Source organism: Capricornis sumatraensis, chromosome 1, assembly GCF_032405125.1.
Source record: "Capricornis sumatraensis isolate serow.1 chromosome 1, serow.2, whole genome shotgun sequence".
Lineage (NCBI taxonomy): Eukaryota > Metazoa > Chordata > Mammalia > Artiodactyla > Bovidae > Capricornis > Capricornis sumatraensis.
Genome location: NC_091069.1, coordinates 224,985,253 through 225,007,513, shown reverse-complemented (window position 1 = coordinate 225,007,513; position 22,261 = coordinate 224,985,253). Strand labels below are relative to the sequence as shown.

Here is a 22,261-nt window from a genome sequence, read left to right as displayed (position 1 = left end):
TTTATAAATTTGAGCAAACACCATGATAACCCCTGTTAGCTGAGGTTTCTGTTTCTTATAGCAGGAGCCATGGAAAGTGAAAAGTGTGAAAGTTAGTCACTCAGTCATGTCCAACTCTTTATGATCCCATGCACTGTAGTCTCTTTCCATGGAATTCTCCAAGCAAGAATACTGGAGTGGGTTCCATTCCCTTCTCCAGGGAATCTTCTGACCCGGGGATTGAATCTGGATCTCCTGCATTGCAGGCAGATTTTTACCCTCTGAGCCACCAGGGAAGCAGTAAGCATCACTACTGTTAATATTGCTAGATACAAAGACAGAGCATGAGCCCTTATTTTTGGTTCTGGAAAACTGGAGCTTATAGATTCTGAAAACTGTAGTCTTCCAAGCGTAAGGCACTGTACAGTATATGGATCTGCATTTTAAAGACTGATTCAAACACTTACCCATGATTGGAGAATTTAATTTTCTAAATGTTTGCAAATGTTGCAATTCAGGGTAAAATCTTGGATGGTATGCTTTTTTTTCTAACTGAGCTAGACTTTCATTTGCTCCTACTCTTTTTGTCCCACTTGCCCACTTCCACTGCTATTTATTAAAAGCCTTGTTACAGCCCTACAGATGCTATTCCATGGACAGAAAGATGAAGCAGCTCATACACAAAATTTATCAAGAAAACTTTTATTTTTAGCTAGTTTTCCCGGCACATTGCCATGAACATCTTTAGACAGCCCCTCCTATACTCCTTCATTCCTGAAGTTTTTCTTCTTCATCAACTTTAACTCTGTTCCTGGACTTGTCAGCATTCATAGCAGGCAGATATTTGTGCTATAGAAAAGAAAGTTTCATACAGTTTCAGGTTGGAATATTAAACTAAAATGGTTACATAAATTTAAGGAAAAAATATTAAGTTTGAATAAGTCTTAAGAACATCCTTAAAATGGCTACCAGTGCTTTTGCAAGAAAAGTTTACTTACTAAATCAATAGCAACGTCACTGTCACTCTGCCATGTGGACAGAAAGACCTGAAGACCCAACCAAGATTTGCTTTAGAGTATTTGTAACACAAAAACCTAGTTTCCCAGAGAAACCATGTTAAAAGTGGGAGGTTTGTTTCCTGGACAGCACACCAAAATAGTGTTTATTAAGGATGAATATGTTGAGAGTTTGGAATTAACATATATACACTACTATACATAAAATACATCACTGGGATTTCCCTGGTAGTCCAGTGTTTAAGCCTCAGCACTTGCACTGCAGGGGACATGAGTTTAACGCCTGGTCAGGGAACTAAGATCCCATAAGCCATGCAATATAGCCAAAAGTAAAATAAAATAAAATAGGTAACCAACAAGGACCTACTGTATAACAGAGAACAATACTCAATATTTTGTAATAACCTATAAGGGAAAAGAATCTGAAAAAGAATATATGTATATTATATTTATACAAAATATATGTATTAAATATATGTATATCTGAATCACTTTGCTGTATACCTGAAACTACCACAACATTGTAAATCAACAATACTTCAACTAAAAAAGAATGAAAATGAATGATTACCAGAATAAGAGTAATAAGAGTAATAATTACTCTTACTATGTTAATAATATTATTCTTGATATTAATATTTTATTGTAGGTAAAAATTATATTTGGAGCTAATACATCTTTGATTTTCTAAGAAATGTGGTCCTTTATATTCAAAAAGGTTCCCATAGAACTCAAGATTGGCACAGCATATTTTAAATAGTGTATGACATATATGTTCAATAGTCTTCCTGATTTTAAAAGTAATCTCAGCAGAAGCAGAAACATTCAAGAAGAAAATAAACCTTACTCATAATTTAACCACCTAGAGACAGTTACCATTAATATTTCTGTTTATGTACATATATCTATTACATATATATATAATTTGGATTATATTTCAAGTATTATTTTGTAGACTGCTTTTAACCACTTAGTATTGTATTATAAGCATTTTTCCATTAAAATTTTAAGGCATGATTTTTAAAATGGGATAATACTTCAGATAATAAATGTAGCAAAACTTATAGTAGATCATTTCCTAATGTTCAGTTTTCCACCAGCACAAAAAACATAGTGACAAATATTTTTCAGTATTGCTGATAATTTTCTGAGATCAACTGTCACATAAAATTACTGAGTCAAAATGTTAGAATAATTCTGTCAAAAGACCAAAGGATAATGACCTCATGAATAGTCTAAGTCACTAAGGAACTGATAAAAATCTCAGTAACAAAGACACTATTTTCATAAAAAGTTACTAATAAAATGTATCAGAGAAAGAGGAGATGGGAATGAGAGAAAATAAAACGTCACTTGAATGTGAAAATGAAATTATTAAAATTGTTATTTATTAATAGTTTCTTTCCAGAACTGTGGAAAGCGTATATACTTCCACCAAAGTATGTGCAATGACCCTCTTACCACACTGTTATTGATAGCTCCTCTGTCCATGGGATTTTCCAGGCAAGAGTACTGGAGTGGGGTGCCGTCGCCTTCTCCGATCAGTGAAAAAAAACCTTGCCAAATCGATTGCTTTCTTATTCAAAAGTATCTTATTGTTGTCTAAATACAATTTTAAGTGATTTGATTATAAGCAAGTTTATATGTCTTTATAAGTTCAGTAGTCACTTGTATTTCATCTTAATGAACTATCTGTTCAAATCCGGATGCAGATATTATAGGAATCTAGAAATTACATTTAACTCTAAAATATCTTTTATCAGATTAGATACAATTTACCTAAATTTATGAAGAAAATAAGCTAGATTATCTTGGTCACATCAAAACAGTAATCTTTGATTACTGTAAATGTAAGTATTCAGTAGATCAGATATCCTTATATAAATTCATCACTTCTAATGAATTTGGCATACCTTTTCACTCGATTACAGTGTAAACGCTTTCCATCCCTGCCCCGATGTGAACGTGGACATGGCAATGAAATAACCATATTCCAACATCTCTTGGATACATTTTTACAGTTTGATAGCTCCCAGGAGGAAGGTCATACACATCAGAGTGAAACGCTCCCATGTCCTCAACAAAAAAGACAAAACACACGTAAATAGCTTTTAAGAGATATCTGTCATTTACACCTTTTGTCGTCTTTCAGTCTCTAAAGCATGTCAGACTGTGCAACCCCAAGGACTGCAGCCCCAAGGACACCAGGTTTCCCTGTCCTTCACTCTTTCCTGGTTTACCCAACTTACCGTTTGCTATAACTCCTCTCTTGTATATACTTTATCAGATGATGATTAGAAAGCATTAGCTGCCACTGAACCTCTCCTCTGAATACAACTGAGAGGTTGGCGAAGGAAGTCCCAGGGCTTTTTAGCGATAGGCCACAGGAAAAGCATCTCGCTCTAAAAGGGTGCTTGTGTCAGTACAGGTTTTAGGTACCTTGTCGGAGTCTCATACAGAGTGCTACAGATTTCAGAGAGCATCAGTTTCACAAATCCCAAATGTTCTAACTGAAATATTTCTAACTAGGGATGTTGGTGACATGAATATGATCATTTCTCAAGATGTAACTAATCAGGAAAACTCACAGTTTCAGGAAAGAGGGGAACCACATCTCTGCTCTCTGGGGTTGAGCCCAAAGGCTGAGGGCTTAATGGCTAATTTCTCCCCTAAACAGAAAACCTGAGATTTAGGAGACTATCTCGTCTGTAGGCTACTTTGATTTTGATAAATGAAGTGCAAGGCCTGGCTTGGATGGATTAGAAAAAGAGTAAGAGGGATTGAATTTCTCTGCATCATACTGATAGATGGGAGGTGTTTGGAGGGTGGGGGATATGTTGGAGAGTGCAGCTCATGATGGGGTCCAGAATAATTTGAGGAGAGGAGAGAAGAGAGTCAGGAGAGAAAGAACGCAGAGAAAGAAGTATTGAGAATAACAGTAAAAAGCAAGAGAGCCAGAGGTTCATGGTGGAAGGATAATTAAAAACAGTGACATTTAATGTCAACTGATAACAACAGTAACATTTTCACTGTGTAATAATAATAATAAAACCCCTCTAACTTACCCCCAAAATTTCACTTGAAATCTATGACCCACAATGTCCTTGATTTTATACTTGCACAGGTAAATCTTAAGTAATGGGGGTGTGTTCCAATTTAGAGCTGCTCAGAGAGATGAGAAAATACCAGCCACAGGAGTTAGGGGAGAAGGCAGGAAGCTGAGCAGATGCAGGAAGTGAGAGTTGTAAATGACTAGAAGAAATTTAGTCTCTTAAGACTCTCTGGAGAAACTGGAAGGTAGAGAGAAGGAAGGCTGAGCTATCTCCCACTGGAGGCAGGGTAGGGCCTTAAGTCATTGCTATTTAGGGAAATTAATTTTGCATCACAGGTGACAATAAGGATGACATGGATATATTTCTAAGGTGTCAGAAAATTTAGGGAACAATATGAAACAATTTAAATGAATTGACAATGTCCAAGGCATGCATAAGGTACTGGGAAATGTATCATATATACCTGGAAGTATATACGAAGGAAATCATAGCCTTAGGGAATAAGAGGTGACTGGCTGGTTTGTCCCAAGACTCAGTTAGTAACCGCAGAGGGTTGCTCTGCTGTCCCAAATGTCCCAGGGAGTAGATCCCAGCAGCTGGATCATTGCTGGAGTAGTTAAATTCAGCCTCAGTACCACTTTTCTAGATTCCATATATACATGTGTTAATATATATTTGTTTTTTCCTTTCTGACTTATTTCACTCTGTATATAATTATGACTGATTTGTGTTGTTGTATGGGAGAAACCAACACAACATTATAAAGCAATTATCTTCCAATAAAAATTTTTTTAAAATAAAGATAAATTCAGCCTCAAGGGAAGGGAAAGACTACTTGTATCCATCTGTGATGAATTTAGAATGGGCGGCTAGAGCTGATAACTGGTGGTACTAGTCTGCATGGTACAAACTGGGTCATTCTAAAGGAAGGCAGTTTTGTGAAGAGGTTGAGTGAGGGGCTCTGGAGTGACAGCCAGGGTTTAACACTTCTTGCTTGTAGGAACGTTCTTTATCTGTCCATCCTTCCATCCCCTGTAAAATGGTGATAAAATAGTACATCTTTCATGGTAAAGTTGTGTTTTCACAACTCTGATTTCATCTCCACATAGCACTTGGCATGGTTCTAGGAATATCACAGGCATTGCTGAACTGAACAATAAATACACTGTAAAAATCTATAACTGGGTTTTAATCTATTTTATTCTAATTTTTTGGAGAAGGCAATGGCGACCCAGTCTAGCACTCTTGCCTGGAAAATCCCATGGACAGAGGAGCCTGGTAGGCTGCAGTCCATGGGGTCGCCAAGAGTCAGACACGACTGAGCGACTTCACTTTCACTTTTCACTTTCCTGCATTGGAGAAGGAAATGGCAACCCACTCCAGTGTTCTTGCCTGGAGAATCCCAGGGACAAGGGAGCCTGGTGGGCTGCTGTCTATGGGGTCACACAGAGTCGGACACGACTGAAGAGGCTTAGCAGCAGCAGCAGCATTCTAATTTTTTAAGTCTAATATAAACATCTAAGAACTTAATAACAACCCTGTTATCTAGGTTTTTCCTTAACAAATATGAGGAGTGTGGATGGAAGCATGGAAATGTCAAGACTGTTGGACCTGGGCAATGGATAAAGAGATTCATTATATTATTCTGTGTACTTTATTATATAAAATTCCCTATAATAAAATTAGCTTTCAAGCAAAAAATATTTACAGGGAACAATTTTTTTATTAAAAGAAAAAAAGCAACACACAAATAAAGCTTTGTGTAAATTAAGTTGTACATAATCATTTATTTCTATGATAGACCCAAAGCATTAAAGAAACTATGAATGGGATGCATCTAGAATTCAGGAAAGCTTTATGTGAGACTTCTATAAATGTGTAAAAGATAGACTGTATCATGCCAAGTGGTTAGATTAAAAGTTTGAGGTGTCGAGTGCAAAAAATATAATTGATCCTCCATTGCACATTAATGTTTATATAAGGGATTAGGATGAGAAAATAAAGAGAAAGCTCTCTAAGTAAATAAATGATACTAACTTGGAGACAGAGGAAGGATAACATTGAAAATACTTATAATAACCTAGAGAAATAGCCATCAAGAATGGTCAGTAAAAACAATTATAAAGAAGTATGACAGGTGGAGTGATGGGAAGCAAATCAGACAGAAGCTATAAGGAAACTAAGAAATCATAAAGTAGAAAAAGATGGCAATATAATAATAATAAAATGAAGATACTGTAAAGCCACTTCACACCTAGTTCCATATTTTAATTTTATAGCAAATGTTAAAAGAATGATAGAATTGGAAAGTCACCATTGGAATCCCCATTAGAAAAACTGAGTCAGGCAAGGATCATCAATGGATACTTTTTAAACTATAAGATGAAAAACTGTTGTAATAAACTACATAAAAATCACTTCACAGATTACTTATTAGTTACAATAGGAAAATGATACTTTCAAAATGGGGAGAATGGTACCCATCACCTTCAGAAAGTTATCAAAATTTAACCTTCACAGTATTAGGACCTGTTGACACTGTGTACCTCTTGATGTTATATACGAGAAGCACACAGCATCACCTAGGTAGTGTTCTTGCCAAAGGGGTTTGACATGGATCCAATCACAAGGAAATGATCAGAACAATACGGAATATGGCACATTCTACAAAACTGGCCTGGACTCTTCAAAAATGAAATATCATGAAAGATCAGGGAAATAAAAGTCATATGGTATCCTGATTTTAGGAAAGATATTCAATTGGTAAAGAATTTGCCTGCAATGCAGGAGACCTGGGTTTGATTCCTGCATTGTGAAGATCCCCTGGAAAAGCAAATGGCACCCCACTCCAGTATTCTTGCCTGGGAAATCCCGTGGACAGAGGAACTTGGTGGGCTATAGTCCATGGGGTTGCAAGACTCAGACATGACTTAGTGAGTAAAACCACCATGACAATGACAACCAAATGCTAAGTATAAATGGTTAGATCTGGGATTAAAAGAAAAACCATTACAACTATCATTTGGGGGCCAACTAGTGATATTTGAATGGACTGCATGTTCGATTACATTATTCAATGAATGTTAATTTAAAGGGTATGATAATATTATTGTGGTTGAGGCAAGATTGTCTTCATTCTTAGGATATACCTGCTTTAGTATTTAGGAGTGAAGAGTCATGATGTTTGAAATTTATTTTCAGGTGGATTCAGAAAAAAAAAAAACAAACAGAAAGCAAATGCAGCAAAAATATATAGGAGTGTTCAAGGTGTTTTTATTTTATGTGACTAAGAGTTTGAAAATTAAAAAGATAAGTTGGGAAAGAGGGGTAAAAGTAAAGACGATTATAGATGTTTTACTTATTGAGAAACATCAGAATAGAGTAAGAAATGCAATTCATATATTCAGAAGCATTTATCAAATGTCTGTGGGATATAAAGAGCTAAATGTATAACTTTTGCATCAGACATACTGCAGATTGTATGTAATGAACTTGCGTTCTAGCATGGTCATTTCCTTTCTCATCCTGTTATCTTTCTATGCTGCCCCAATAACAAAGTACTTTAGTAATTAAGAGGAGCTGCCCAGGCCGCTTACCGTGAAGACAAAGCTGTGGCCGTGAAAGTGAACTGTGTGCAGGCCAGACTCATCCCCTATGCCAATCAGATACCAATTCACTTCACTCCCCACGTGAAATACCAGGCCTTGGTTATTTGCAAACATTCTTCCATTAATTGCTGTGAGGGGAGAGGGGGACACAGTTTGTTATATTCGACCAGGATCTGAAATATTATGCTTTTTTAAAAACACCTTATAGAAAGCACCATGATGTTTTTAGAGGCCATGAGGGTTTTCAAACTAGCCTAAGAACACTGTTAAACATGACCAAGCCACCCTTTCATGGGTGTGTCTGATGCTGGAGAATTTTTCCTTGCCCGAGGAAATGAGGCACTGACTTTAACATAATTGGGTTGTTCTAGAATAATGCACAACTAAGGAAAATCCCATGGGCAGAGGAGCCTGGTAGGCTGCCGTCTATGGGGTCACTAAGAGTTGGACACGACTGAGCGACTTCACTTTCACTTTTCACTTTCATGCATTGGAGAAGGAAATGGCAACCCACTCCAGTGTTCTTGCCTGGAGAATCCCAGGGACGGGGGAGCCTGGTGGGCTGCCATCTATGGGGTCACACAGAGTCAGACACGACTGAAGTGACTTAGCAGCAGCAGCAGCAAGGATACTTAAGTTGGTGGATACTTGAATAGGTCTATAAATTTAAAGCATACTTGAAATTATCTCAATAGGCTTAGAACGTTAGCAGTGTGATCCCATTTCCTCCATGACCTGTCGTGAATATGACTGGAATGGCCATTTGTTGTTTAGTCACTAAGTTGTCTTATCCGACTCTTTGTGACCCCATGCACTGTAGCCCGCCAGGCTCCTCTGTCCATGGGATTCTCCAGGCAAGAATACTGGAGTGGGTTGCCATTTCCTTCTCCAGGAATGGCCATTTGCCTGAGGTCTTGTCTTGGCCAAGCTTTAATCCTCACCAGATATGGCTTCCAATGGGTAAGAGGAAGAAAATATTAAGATAAAAAACTACATATCCTTCTTTTTCCTTTTCTATTTTGTGTCTGTCTTTGGAAATACATGGAATATATTATTACAGTGACACAAATACATAATTAATTCAGAAAGCCCTTTCTTTGGGCTTCCCAGGTGGCTCAGTGGTAAAAGAATACTCCTGCCAGTGCAGAAAACACAAGAGACATGGGTTCCATCCCTGAGTCAACAAGATCCCTTGAAAGAGGAAATGGCAACCCACTTAAGTATTCTTGCCTGGGAAATCCCATGGAGAGAAGAGCCTGGTGGGCTACACTCCATGGAGTCGCAAAGAGTCAGACACGACTGAGCACACAGACACACACTGTATATCATATATAATTAATAACCATTTATCTGTGGAGGTTGGGCTCTAATACTTTTAGCTGATGGAAGGAAGTAATAGGAAAAACTAGGAGACCCTGACACACTGCTTTAGATCAGTGCTTCTCAAACTTTGGTGTGTGCATGGCTGGGAATCTTGTTAAAATACAGATTGTGATCCACTGGGTGTGTGAAGGCTGAAATACTGCATTTCTAACAAACTCTGAAGGGATGCCACTACTGCAGGTTCACGGACCACACTTGGAGCACAAGTGCCAGAATTGTTCGGAAAACACATCTATTTCTATTGTTCTCTAGCTCAGTGCTCTTGAAAACTTTAGCAGAGTGGTTCTCAACAGGAGTTTTTCCTCCAAGGGAGGCAGTGTCTGGAGACATTTTTTTAGTTCTCACAACTTGAGGAGAAGGGTGACTGGCATCTAGGGGGTTGGGAGTATGGCTCCTGCTAAACATCCTACAATGCACAAGACAGCTCCCCCAAGAGGAGTTGTCCAACCAAAAATGTCAATAGTGTCAAGTTTGAGAAACCCTGGTTTAGATCAAGTTTAAATTCTTAACAGAGTATTCATTCCCCACCCTGATGGCTTCTTCTTTCCAGGTGCTCTGTGACCTAGCTTACCTTCTTCCATCCACCTGGAAGGTCATTCCCTTCGTTTTCTACTAGAGAGGCTCCTGCTGCTGCTGCTGCTGCTGCTGCTGCTGCTGCTGCTGCTGCTAAGTCGCTTCAGTCGTGTCTGACTCTGTGCGACCCCACAGACGGCAGCCCACCAGGCTCCCCTGTCCCTGGGATTCTCCAGGCAAGAACCCTGGAGTGGGTTGCCATTTCCTTCTCCAATTCGTGAAAGTGAAAAGTGAAAGTGAAGTCGCTCAGTTGTTTGACTCTTAGTGACCCCATGGACTGCAGCCCACCAGGCTCCTCCGTCCATGGGATTTTCCAGCGAGAGTACTGGAGTGGGGTGCCACTGCCTTCTCTGAGAGGCTCCTAGGCATCTTTAAATACTCAAGGTTCTCCTCACCTTCATGAAACCATTCTTGACCTCCCAAATAAAAATGTAAAACACAGCGCTATTTATAATCCTGTCACAGCATCCCTTTGAGTCAGCTTGTTACTGTGGCAACACGCTGAACAACTTGAGAGATGATCCACCTTATGGCTTTTGTATCTCCTCAAGGCCTTGGACAGTGCTTTAGAGTGTGTAGTTAGACCTTCAAGGAATGTTAGCTGATATCCTCAGTTTTCCATTGTCCTCAGGGCTCCAGGGACATTAGAATTCACCATGCTACTAGGACAGTGGTCTACAGCTTGAGTGCCAACTCCAGCTCACTCACTGTCCTTTTCTCTATGGCTCATGAGCAAAGATTGGTTTTTAAACTTCTAAATAGTTGAACAAAATAAAAAATATATATATTTCCTGATGTGAAAATTGTGTGAAATACTATTTCGAGTGCAGTTTTACTGACTTGAAGCCACTTATATTTGCATGTCAGTACTCACTTACATGGGAGTGTTTTGGTGTCACAAGGGTTGAGTAGAAGAGTTCAAGGCAGAAACCCCATGGTCTACAAGTTTAAACTCTTTACTACCCAGCCCCTGATGGGAAAAGTTTGCTGGCCCCTGGTCGCTGTGCTCTGCACCCCAGCTCTATGGACTGTGTTCTTTGGACTGTGCTGTGAGTGACGGATGCAAACCTTTATCTGTTCCCTTTGGGCAGAACCACCTGTAGGTGCCAGTCAGTGAGTTAGTGAGTGGACATTACCATGCATTTTGTTGCTTCGTTTAAAAGTAATATCATTCCTGTCTACTTGGTTTGGTTCTTGAGCATAGGCATTGATGTTTTCTTCAATGTACCAGGATTCATTTTCATCAAAAGTCACGAAGAAGAGAACACGGTGAACTATGTTTTCTTTGGTGTCTTTTCGACATACAATCAAAGGACCTAGCAGTCCACTATTAAGATCCTGGGGAGACAAAGCAAGATGATGAACTGTGTCCACAACTGAAAAACTCCCCCAGATAAGGAAAAGAGTGAGAAAAAGTTTTAGTTTGAGTGAGGTTAGATCCTGAGTTTTGAATGATTAGGATTCTAACTCTGAGCATAAGGAACAATATTTGACTTGCTAAATTCTCTTCCTTTTTTCTTTTTTTTCAAATCAGAATTTCCACAAATAACTTGCTAAATTCTTGATTGGAAAAAAAAAAAATGATCATCTCACTCATTAGAGTTGAGGTCTAAAGTGAACAACAAACTCCTGAAAGGGATTTTAGATACATTCCTGAGTGGATTTAGCTTTATCTTTGAAATTTTAATTAAAAAACAGAACTTTGGTTTTAATCAGAATTCCCTTGCATTGGAGTTGGTGGACAGACTTGTTTAAAGGTCTTGGTTCCTCCCCCACCCATGATACATTTGTTCCTGCGGCCACTTTCAGTTGGGATCCCTGGTTCGTTTGTATTTATTTTCATTTGGGGTTGAATGTCTGTGTCTGCTCTTGGTTTTGGTGGTGAGTAGGCCAAAAATAACTGAAAGGCCAAAAAAGGAGCTCTTTTTCTTTTTTTTAATACAAATGAACTGGACCTCGAGTTGAGAGTTTTTAAAAGATAAATACTGTGTGTCCATTAATTTGTAACTAATTACAGAATTTTAAAACTTCATCCTTCATTTTCTGGAAACTAAATCTTATTCAATGAAACAAAGAAGAGGGTATTATCATATAGTTTTACATATATATGTGTGTATATCCCATATATATATATATATTCCATATATATATGTACTTCAATCCACAGTAACATGTTGGAAAATATCCTAAATCTAAGTAATCATAATATAATAATTTTTTGCTCTTGAAAAATGCAAACTTGTGTAAAATTAGAAACTAAGCAGTATTTAGAAAGTTTACATAAAACTGAGATTTTAAAGAAAAATAAAGCCTTGCTTTCGTCATAATTCCTAAGAGGAGACAGTGTAAAAGCTGGAATTTGAAGCTTACCTTAACCATGTCCACGGTCGAATAGTAAAACCAAGGTATGCACTCAAAGTCATTTGAGGTAGGACCAGATCTTTCAGGAATCTGCCAAACGTATGTTCGGATCTCTCCTGAAATAGGTAAATGCAATGTGTTTAAACAGAATCTTTTAAATCACATTTTTTAATGGAAAACCAGAAAATGAACAAACCCTAAAGCTATGCAGATATGAAACAGCATAGTCCTTGTTTTCACTCCTGGCTCCACAGCTTCTTGCTGTGTGATCTTAGTCAATGTATTTACATGGTTTAGAGTTCTGTTTCTTCACGCTCAGTCAGGAAGATTCCCTGGAGGAGGGCATGCAACCAACTCCAGGGTTCTTGCCTGGGTGATCCCATGGACAGAGGAGCTTGGCAGGTTACAGTCCATGGAGTCACAAAGAGTTGAACATGACTGAGTGACTAACACTTTTATTTCACTTCGCTTTTCCTTGTGTACATAAAATGGGAATTTAGGGATTAGACAAGATGGTGCAAAGGAAGCCCTTGGTGTTACATTATCTGACCCACAGGGCAAGGTTGATGTCACTGTCAGTGTTGGTTGTTACGTTCTCAGCATTATAGGATCAAAACTTTATAACGGGGGCTTCTCTGATGACTCAGAAGTAAAGAATTTGCCTGCCAATGCAGAACATGGGTTCAATCCCTGGTCTAGGAAGATCCCATGTGCCAAGGGACAACAAAGTCCATGTGCCACAAATACTGAGCCAGTGCTCTAGAGCTCTAGAGCAACGAGAGAAACCACCGCAATGAGAAGCGTGTGCACTGCAACTACCCTGTTCACTGAAACTAGAGAAAGCCCAGCAAAGCCAAAAATAAATAAGTAAATCTGAAAAATAAAAACCTTTATAGTGATTCTACCATTGAAAAATATCAATTGTTAAATCTAATTAATTTGCTCAACAAATACTTATTGTAATGAAGATAACTCAGTCTTTGAAATGTGACAGAATTGTTCACAGCTCTGAACCTTCCAATCTGAGGATCACATGCACCTCCTTCCCTCCCCACCCCCAAGGCTGTTTGCATTAAGTTGAATCTTCTTGACTTTTGCAGGAAAGTTCTTTTGGTCCCCACCCTCACCCCTTGCTGTATCATTCTACATCTCTCCCTTCCAGAGGTGTTTCCAAGCACCTGTGACATAGTCTTCCTTCTCCACTAACCAACCCCATCCTCAGCCTCCCCAGTTCCAAATCTTTAACAATCATCTTAGTACTAGCCCTCTCCTTCCAGCACACTGCACAGGTCCAGGGACACAGCAGGTACTCAGAAGTGTTCGTGAAATGCATGTAATGTGATCCTTTCCTGGCTAATCAGAACAAAGTGCTGACTTGCAAACTCCCTTGGCAGGAGACTCATCTTGGTCCCATGCTAGGACTGTCTGCTTTTAAAATCAAAAAGGAATGTTCCACCTATCATCAAAGTCTATCTTCAGTCTTTCTGCCCCACAATTCTTTTTTTTTTCCTTCTGAATTTGACTCTTTCTTTGATACTCTTGATTCCCAGAACCACTTATTTTGACTGGCACCTTTAGAGGACATTCTGCTGCTGCTGCCGCTGCTGCTAAGTCGCTTCAGTCGTGTCCGACTCTGTGCGACCCCATAGATCGCGGCCCAGCAGGCTCCCCTGTCCCTAGCATTCTCCAGGCAAGAATACTGGAGTGAGTTGCCATTTCCTTCTCCAATGCACGCATGCATGCTAAGTCGCTTCAGTCGTGTCCAACCCTGTGCGACCCTATGGACAGCTGCCCACTAAGCTCCTCGCCCACAGGATTCTCTAGGCAAGAACACTGGAGAGGGTTGCCATTTCTTTCTCCAAGAACATTCTGGATGCCCCTTTTATATCTCCCTTGAAAAATACTTCACCAGGTGTCAACAGCCACGTCCCCCATGCCTGCATCCAGTGACTGGGCAGGGACACAAAGGTGCCAGTTCTCTTACAGGAGAGCTGCTGCTGCTGCTAAGTCGCTTCAGGCTACCCAGTCTTTGAAGTTTCTCAGAGTTGTGGCTGTGACTTTTGTTGAGGTTGCATCTCTGTTAAACCTTTTTCCCTTGTCCAATTTTGCTTCTTTCTTTTTTTATTCCCCCAAAGTTGTTTATCCCAAGACCACTGTCTGCACACAAATCTTCATTTTAGGGTCTGCCTCCTGGGCATTTATATTAGAAAGTATTCATTTCCTTTGAGTTTAGAATGCTGAGTGGCATGCTGTACAGGGTGGCGTCATGATGATTAGCACATGAGGTTTCTCCCTTTTTCTTAGCTGCTCAACTCTTTCCCTTGCTTCCTCCCTCACGCACTGCACCTTGTACTCAACTCCTACTTTAGCACTTGAGTTGGAGACATTGAACACAGCATAAATACCTGACAGGGACAGGTAAAGAGGTGAGAGAGGTATACACAGATAGATTGTATACACATGGTGCCCTATCCTGGAAGCAAACTTCATCTGCAAAAGGAACTTCTCTGTCAAACTTGTTCTTCAGCCCTTCTTGCTGTTGTTCAATTGCTAAGTCAGGTCCAACTCTTTGTGACCCCATGGACTGCAGCACACTAGTCTTCCCTGTCCTTCACTATCTCCCAGAATTTGCTCAAACTCATGTCCAGTGAGTCAGTGTTGTCATCCAACCATCTCATCTTCTGTCGCCCCCTTCTTCCTAGTCCACTAGTGTCTCTCACCTGGAACTATACCCCTATTTAAGAAAGAACATTAGCCCCACAGTCTTGCATAATAGCTTTGGGGCTTTTCTTTTCCCCAAGGCAGTTACTTGGCTGTGTTTGTTTATTTTCAGTGGGATAGTCTGTTTTCATTCCGGGAGTGGAATATCTTTCCATCTGTTTGTGTTGTCTTCAGATTTCTTTCTCAGTGTCTTATACTTTTCTGAGTACAGTTCTTTTACCTCTTTTGGTTGGTTTGTTCCTAGGTAGTTTATTCTTTTTGATGTGATTGTGAATGGGATTAGTTTCTTAACTTATTCATTAATTTCTCTTTCTGATATCTTGTTAGTGTATAGAAATGCAATAAATTTCTGTACAATAATTTTGTATCCTTCAACTTTATCAGATTTGTTGATGAGCCCAAGGAGTGTTTTGGTGGTGGCTTTAGGATTTCCAATGTACAGTATCATGTCATCTGCAAACAGTAAGAGTTTCACTTTTTCTTTTCCAGTTTTGGATTCCTTTTATTTCTTTTTCTAGTTTGATTACTGTGACTAGGACTTTGAATACTGTGTTGAATAAAACTGGTGAGAGTGGGCATCCTTGTCTTGCTTCTGATCATAGAGGAAACACTTTCAGGTTTTCACTGTTGAGTATGATGTTAGCTGTGGGCTTGTCATATATGGCCTTTATTATGTTGAGATATGTTCCATCTGTACTCACTTTGTTGAGACTTTTTACCATAAATAGTTGTTGAATTTTTCAAAAGCTTTTTCTGCATCTATTTAGATGATCATATCCTTTTAGTCTTCAATTTGTTGATGATTTGTTGATGTAATGTATCACACTGATTGATTTGTGGATACTAAACTATCCCAGGTGACGCTAGTGGTAAAGAACCCGTCTGCCAAGGTAGGAGACATAAGAGATGCAGGTTTGATCTCTGGGTCAGGAAGATCCTTTGGAGATGGAAATGGCAACCCACTCCAGCATTCTTGCCTAGAGAATCCCATGGATGGAATAGGCTGGCAGGCTACAGTCCACGGGGTCGCAAAGAGTCAGACACAACTGAAGTGACTTAGCAGGCATCCCTGGGATAAATCCCAACTGATCATGGTATATGATCCTTTTATTGTATCATTGGATTTAGTTTGCTAGTATTTTGTTGAGGATTTTTGTATCTATGTTTTTCAGTGATATTGGCCTGGAATTTTCTTTTTTTGTGGTTTCTTTGTTTGGTCTTGGTATCAGGGTGATGCTGGCCTCATAGGATAAGTTTGGAAGCATTCTTTCATCCGCAATTTTTTGAAAGAGTTTGAGAAGGACAGGTGTTAACTCTTTTCTAAAAGTTAGGTAGAATTCACCCATGAAGCCATCTGGTGCTGGACTTTGTTGTTGTTTTTTGAACTGATTCAGTTTCATTTCATGTTTTCAATTTTCCTTCCTGATTCAATCTCAGAAGATTGCATATTTCTAGGAGTTTATCTATTTATTCTAGGATGTCCATTTTATTAGCATATAATTGTTTGTAGCGATTTCTTATGATAATTTGTATTGCTGTGGTGTCGGTTGTAAATTCTCTTTCATTTTTGATTTTATTTACTTGCACTCTCTCTCTTTTTTCTTGATGAATCTGACTAAACGTTTATCAATTTTATCTTTTTGAAGAGCTAACTCTTAGTTTCATTGATCTTTTACATTACTCTTAAAATCTCTGTTTCATTTATCTCTGCTCTGATCTTAATGTTTTCTTTTCTTCTACTAACTTTGATTTTGTTTATAAGCTGGAACAACCCATTATGGAAAACAGTATGAAAATTCCTCAAAACACTAAAAATAGAACTACTAGATGATCCAGCAATTCCACTTATGGATATACATCCAAAGAAAATGAAAACACTAATTTGAAAAGATGCATGGACCCCAATGTTCATAGCAGCATTATTTATAATAGCCAAGATATGGAAGCAACCTAAGTGTCCTTCAACAGATGAATAGATGAAGGAGATGAATATATATATATTACTACTCACCAGGCTTCCCTGGTGGCTCAGAGGTTAAAGCATCTGCCTAGAATGCGCGAGACCCAGGTTTGATCCCTGGGTTGGGAAGATCCCCTGGAGAGGGAAAATGGCAACCCACTCCAGTATTCTTGCCTGGAGAATCCCATAGAGGGAGGAGCCTGGTAGGCTACAGACCATGGGGTCGCAAAGAGTCGGAGACGACTGAGCGACGTCACTTCCCTCAGCTATTACAAAGAATGAAATTTTGCCATTTGCAACTACACAGATGGACCTGGAGGGTATTATGTTTAATGGAATGTCAACTAGAGAAAGACGAATACTATACTATCACTTATATGTACAATCTAAAAATAAAGCACTAGTGAATATAACAAAAAAGAAACAGTCATAGAGGACAAACTAGTGGTTACACTGGGGAGAAAAAAGTGAAGAAAGGCAAGATAGAAGCAGGGGATTAAGAGGTGCAAGCCACTATGTATAAAATAAATAAGCTATAAGGATATATTGCACAGCATAGGGAATAAAGCCAGTATTTTATAATAAATGGAGTATAATTTATAAAAATTTTGAATCACTATGTTGTGCACCTGAAACTAGTATAGTATTGTAAATCAGTTACTATACCTCAGTAAAGAAAAAGGCATGGCATATAGTAGGTATTTCACAAAAGAAAGAAACAAACAAAAAAAGGGGGGAGAAAGAGCAGACGTTATCCTCACAGTCCTGCATAAAAGCTTTGGAACTTTTATTTCTCCCGAAGCAGGTACCTGGCTGTGTTGTAACAACTGTGGGGTTGTCTGTTCTCACTCCATGAGCATGAATAGAATATGGTCTTGAGGCTTTATTTTTAAAGACAACATAGATTTTCTCACCAGGAGTGAGAAATATTATAGGACCTAGGAAATACAAAAAGAAAAATGGATGGATAGTTGTTATTTATTTTAAATTATGAGTCATCTGCCCCGTTAAGTATATGCACAGTGACTTATTATATTCCTTAACATGCAGCCAAATGAAACACAAACACATTTAACAAATGGACCATTGCTGGTTTATGACACATGGCTTTTGCCTGGAAAATTTAAATCATCTAGAATTTTTATAAGCTCCAGTTCTAGAAAACTTACTTCGATGAGCATTAGTTAATGCCTATGAAAACACACAATTTAGAAATGGAACATTTTCTTTCTTGACCAATCCACGATTTAAACCTTTTATTCTTTCCCCCTCTTTACCCTAGTGGAAGATTGGGAGAAACTGCAAGGTGTTTTCTTTGACCCAGGGCTATTATCTCTCACAAATTGACCCTTCGTTTTACTCTCTCTTTCATCCCATGCTAAGAGCTGGAGGTATACAATTTATTATAAAACTTCTTTCTGTTTGAAGGCAGATAGAATTTGTGGCTCTAAAAATTCTGAAACAGAGATGGTTTTGAGATGAACTAAGGCTTCCCTGATGGCTCAGTGGTAAAGAATCCACCTGCTAATGAAGGAGATGCAGGTTTGATCCCTGGGTTGGGATGATCCCCTGGAGGGGGAAATGGCAACCCACTCCAGTATTCTTGCCTGGGAAATCCCATGGACAGAGAAGCCTGGGGGCCACAGTCCATGGGGTTGCGAAGAGTCTGACACCAGTTAGTGACTAAACAACAATAAAGCAGGCAGAACTCTCCTTAAACGCATGCTATAACTATTAGTATCAGAACCCTGAAAAGACCTGGTAGATACTAGATACTAATGAAGTAAAGCACCTCTTTGCCTCCCATGGCAATTCTACCATCTCAAACACTACGCTTGCTTTTCCTTTTCTAAAAAGTGTGTGTGTGTGTGTGTGTGTGTGTGTGTAAATAAAGGAATCTAGAGGGTCATATTGTGTTATTTATCTTAGTGCATTTGGCCAGAATCCTAGAGAAAACAAATATAATACTGTTACTTTTTTTGAAGGGTCCATTCAAAAGCACTGGAAACTAAATACCACACACCTCCCTCCAGGGGTTGCAAAGCCCAAGAGGCTGATGCGGAGCCAAGAAAAGTACAAATTCCTCCTTGTCAGCATGCACATCCTTCTTCTCAGGGTGCCATGCCAGAATATGGCCTCCAATAGACACACAGATATTACGACAGAAATAAGATCTGGGCATATGGATATGCCTTGTGACCTCTGGAAATATTATGCAATGTATGGACATGCCATTTGACATAACAAATGAATACATTGTGTGACCTATGGAAACGCTGTGTGACTTATAGAAATGCTACATGTGGGTGCCTGGGAGGCACTTATAAGTTTTTTAGCTGATCTGTCAAAGGTGGGGGTATGGGCTATATTTTTCTCACTCCTAGACAGAAGGTGAAATTAAATCTTAAGCAATTAACTGTTTAAACACTTAAATTTAAACAAAGAAGGCCCCCTCCTAACTATATGAGGGTTTCTGGGATTTGTTTTAATTTCAAAGAAATTATCTTTAAATATTATTTCTAAAGTCCTTCCCAGAATCTTGGGATTCTGTGTGCAAGAAGCCAGATAATCTGAAACTAACCATATTCATTGTCTATGATATCTTTGTTGTCCATTTAAAAATATTTGAATCACTTTTCTTTTCCCAATAAAAGTCTACCAGCAAACAAATTAAAGTTAGAATTATAGGCACTTTTCTCCACTGAGGTAGAAGTTGACAATATCCTTATATAGGCAACAATTTCCAGTGGTTGAGGACAAGATGACAAACCCCAAACCAATCTTCTAGTGTATCAATACCTAGTATATCCAGATGTATTTCATCTTCACTTCGTACTGTTTGATTTGTGAATGTGATGTCATCATATTGACGGTATACGACCTTCTTGTATTTGGACCCAAGATATGTCTCAACTCTATCCAAGTATATGTTTGTTTTGCTTTGAGAAATAAAGACAAAAAATCACAAAGTTAATTAATTTAACCATTAAATTAGACAAATTATCATACGGAAGGACTTATGGGAATAATGCAATTTATTAATATCTAGAGTTTATTCTGTGAACGGTGAACTTCCAGATGTTCAAGCTGGTTTTAAAAAAGGCAGAGGAACCAGAGATCAAATTGCCAACATCTGCTGGATCATTGAAAAAGCAAGAGAGTTCCAGAAAAAAATCTATTTCTGCTTTATTGACTATGCCAAAGCCTTTGACTGTGTGGATCACAATAAACTGTGGAAAATTCTGAAAGAGATGGGAGTACCAGACCCCCTGACCTACCTCTTGAGAAACCTATATGCAGGTCAAGAAGCAACAGTTAGAACTGGACATGGAATAATAGACTGGTTCCAAATAGGAAAAGGAGTACATCAAGGCTGTATATTGTCACCCTGCTTATTTAACTTATATGCAATTATAGGGGACTGGAATGCAAAAGTAGGAAGTCAAGAAACACCTGGAGTAACAGGCAGATTTGGCCTTGGAATGCAGAATGAAGCAGGGCAAAGACTAATAGAGTTTTGCCAAGAAAATGCACTGGTCATAGAAAACACCCTCTTCCAACAACACAAGAGAAGACTCTACACATGGACATCACCAGATGGTCAACACCGAAATCAGATTGATTCTATTCTTTGCAGCCAAAGATGGAGAAGCTCTATACAGTCAACAAAAAGAAGACCGGGAGACTGTGGTTCAGATCATGAACTCCTTATTGTCAAATTCAGACTTAAATTGAAGAAAGTAGGGAAAACGGCTAGACCATTCAGGTATGACCTAAATCAAATCCCTTATGATTATACAGTGGAAGTCAGAAATAGATTTACGGGCCTAGATCTGATAGATAGAGTGCCTGATGAACTATGGAATGAGGTTCATGACATTGTACAGGAGACAGGGACCAAGACCATCCCCCATGGAAAAGAAATGCAAAAAAGCAAAATGGCTGTCTGATGAGGCCTTACAAATAGCTGTGAAAAGAAGAGAAGCAAAAAGCAAAGGAGAAAAGGAAAGATTTAAGCATCTGAATGCAGAGTTCCAAAGAATAGCAAGAAGAGATAAGAAAGCCTTCTTCAGCAATCAATGCAAAGAAATAGAGGAAAACAACAGAATGGGAAAGACTAGAGATCTCTTCAAGAAAATTGGAGATACCAAGGGAACATTTCATGCAAAGATGGGCTTGATAAAGGACAGAAATGGTCTGGACCTAACAGAAGCAGAAGATATTAAGAAGAGGTGGCAAGAATACACAGAAGAACTCTACAGAAAAGATCTTCACGACCCAGATAATCATGATGATGTAATCACTAATCTAGGGCCAGACATCTTGGAATGTGAAGTCAAGTGGGCCTTAGAAAGCATCACTACGAACAAAGCTAATGGAGGTGATGGCATTCCAGTTGAGCTGTTTCAAATCCTGAAAGATGATGCTGTGAAAGTGCTGCACTCAATATGCCAGCAAATTTGGAAAACTCAGCAGTGGCCACAGGACTGGAGAAGGTCAGTTTTCATTCCAATCCCAAAGAAAGGCAATGCCAAAGAATGCTCAAACTACTGCACAATTGCACTCATTTCACACGCTAGTAAAGTAATGCTCAAAATTCTCCAAGCCAGGCTTCAGCAATACATGAACCATGAACTTCCTGATGTTCAAGCTGGTTTTAGAAAAGGCAGAGGAACCAGAGATCAAATTGCCAACATCTGCTGGATCATGGAAAAAGCAAGAGAGTTCCAGAAAAACATCCATTTTTGCTTTATTGACTATGCCAAAGCCTTTGACTGTGTAGATCACAATAAACTGTGGAAAGTTCTGAAAGAGATGGGAATACCAGACCACCTAACCTGCCTCTTGAGAAATCTGTATCCAGGTCAGGAAGCAACAGTTAGAACTGGACATGGAACAATGGACTGGTTCCAAATAGGAAAAGGAGTACGTCAAGGCTTCATATTGTCACCCTGCTTATTTAACTTCTATGCAGAGTACATCATGAGAAATGCTGGACTGGAAGAAACACAAGCTGGAATCAAGATTGCTGGGAGAAATATCAATAACCTCAGATATGCAGATGACACCACCCTTATGGCAGAAAGTGAAGAAGAGCCTCCTGATGAAAGTGAAAGAGGAGAGTGAAAAAGTTGGCTTAAAGCTCAACATTCAGAAAACGAAGATCATGGCATCTGGTCCCATCACTTCATGGGAAATAGATGGGGAAACAGTGGAAACAGTGTCAGACTTTAATGTTTTGGGCTCCAAAATCAGTGCAGATGGTGATTGCAGCCATGAAATTAAAAGTCCTTACTCCTTGAAAGAAAAGTTATGACCAACCTAGACAGTATATTCAAAAGCAGAGAGATTACTTTGCTGACTAAGGTCTGCCTAGTTAAGTCTATGGTTTTTCCTGTGGTCATGTATGGATGTGAGAGTTGGACTGTGAAGAAGGCTGAGCGCTGAAGAATTGATGCTTTTGAACTGTGGTGTTGGAGAAGACTCTTGAGAGTCCCTTGGACTGTAAGGAGATCCAACCAGTCCATTCTGAAGGAGATGAGTCCTGGGATTTCTTTGGAAGGAATGATGCTAAAGCTGAAGCTCCAGTACTTTGGCCACCTCATA

The 22,261-nt window shown here is 39.0% G+C and overlaps 1 protein-coding gene across 1 annotated transcript in view; it reads right to left on the bottom strand.

Moving 5' to 3' along the window:
- Nucleotides 1–2,912: 2,912 nt before the first annotated feature.
- LOC138079841 (ceruloplasmin-like) overlaps nt 2,913–22,261 on the bottom strand; it is a 41,267-nt gene continuing 21,918 nt past the window's right edge. The window contains exons 13-18 of the mRNA XM_068972573.1: nt 19,454–19,593; nt 17,464–17,592; nt 11,983–12,089; nt 10,749–10,950; nt 7,645–7,784; nt 2,913–3,071 (exon numbers count right to left, since the gene is read on the bottom strand). Of these exons, the coding sequence (XP_068828674.1) occupies nt 2,913–3,071; nt 7,645–7,784; nt 10,749–10,950; nt 11,983–12,089; nt 17,464–17,592; nt 19,454–19,593 (877 nt within the window). The remainder of the gene's footprint in view (nt 3,072–7,644; nt 7,785–10,748; nt 10,951–11,982; nt 12,090–17,463; nt 17,593–19,453; nt 19,594–22,261) is intronic.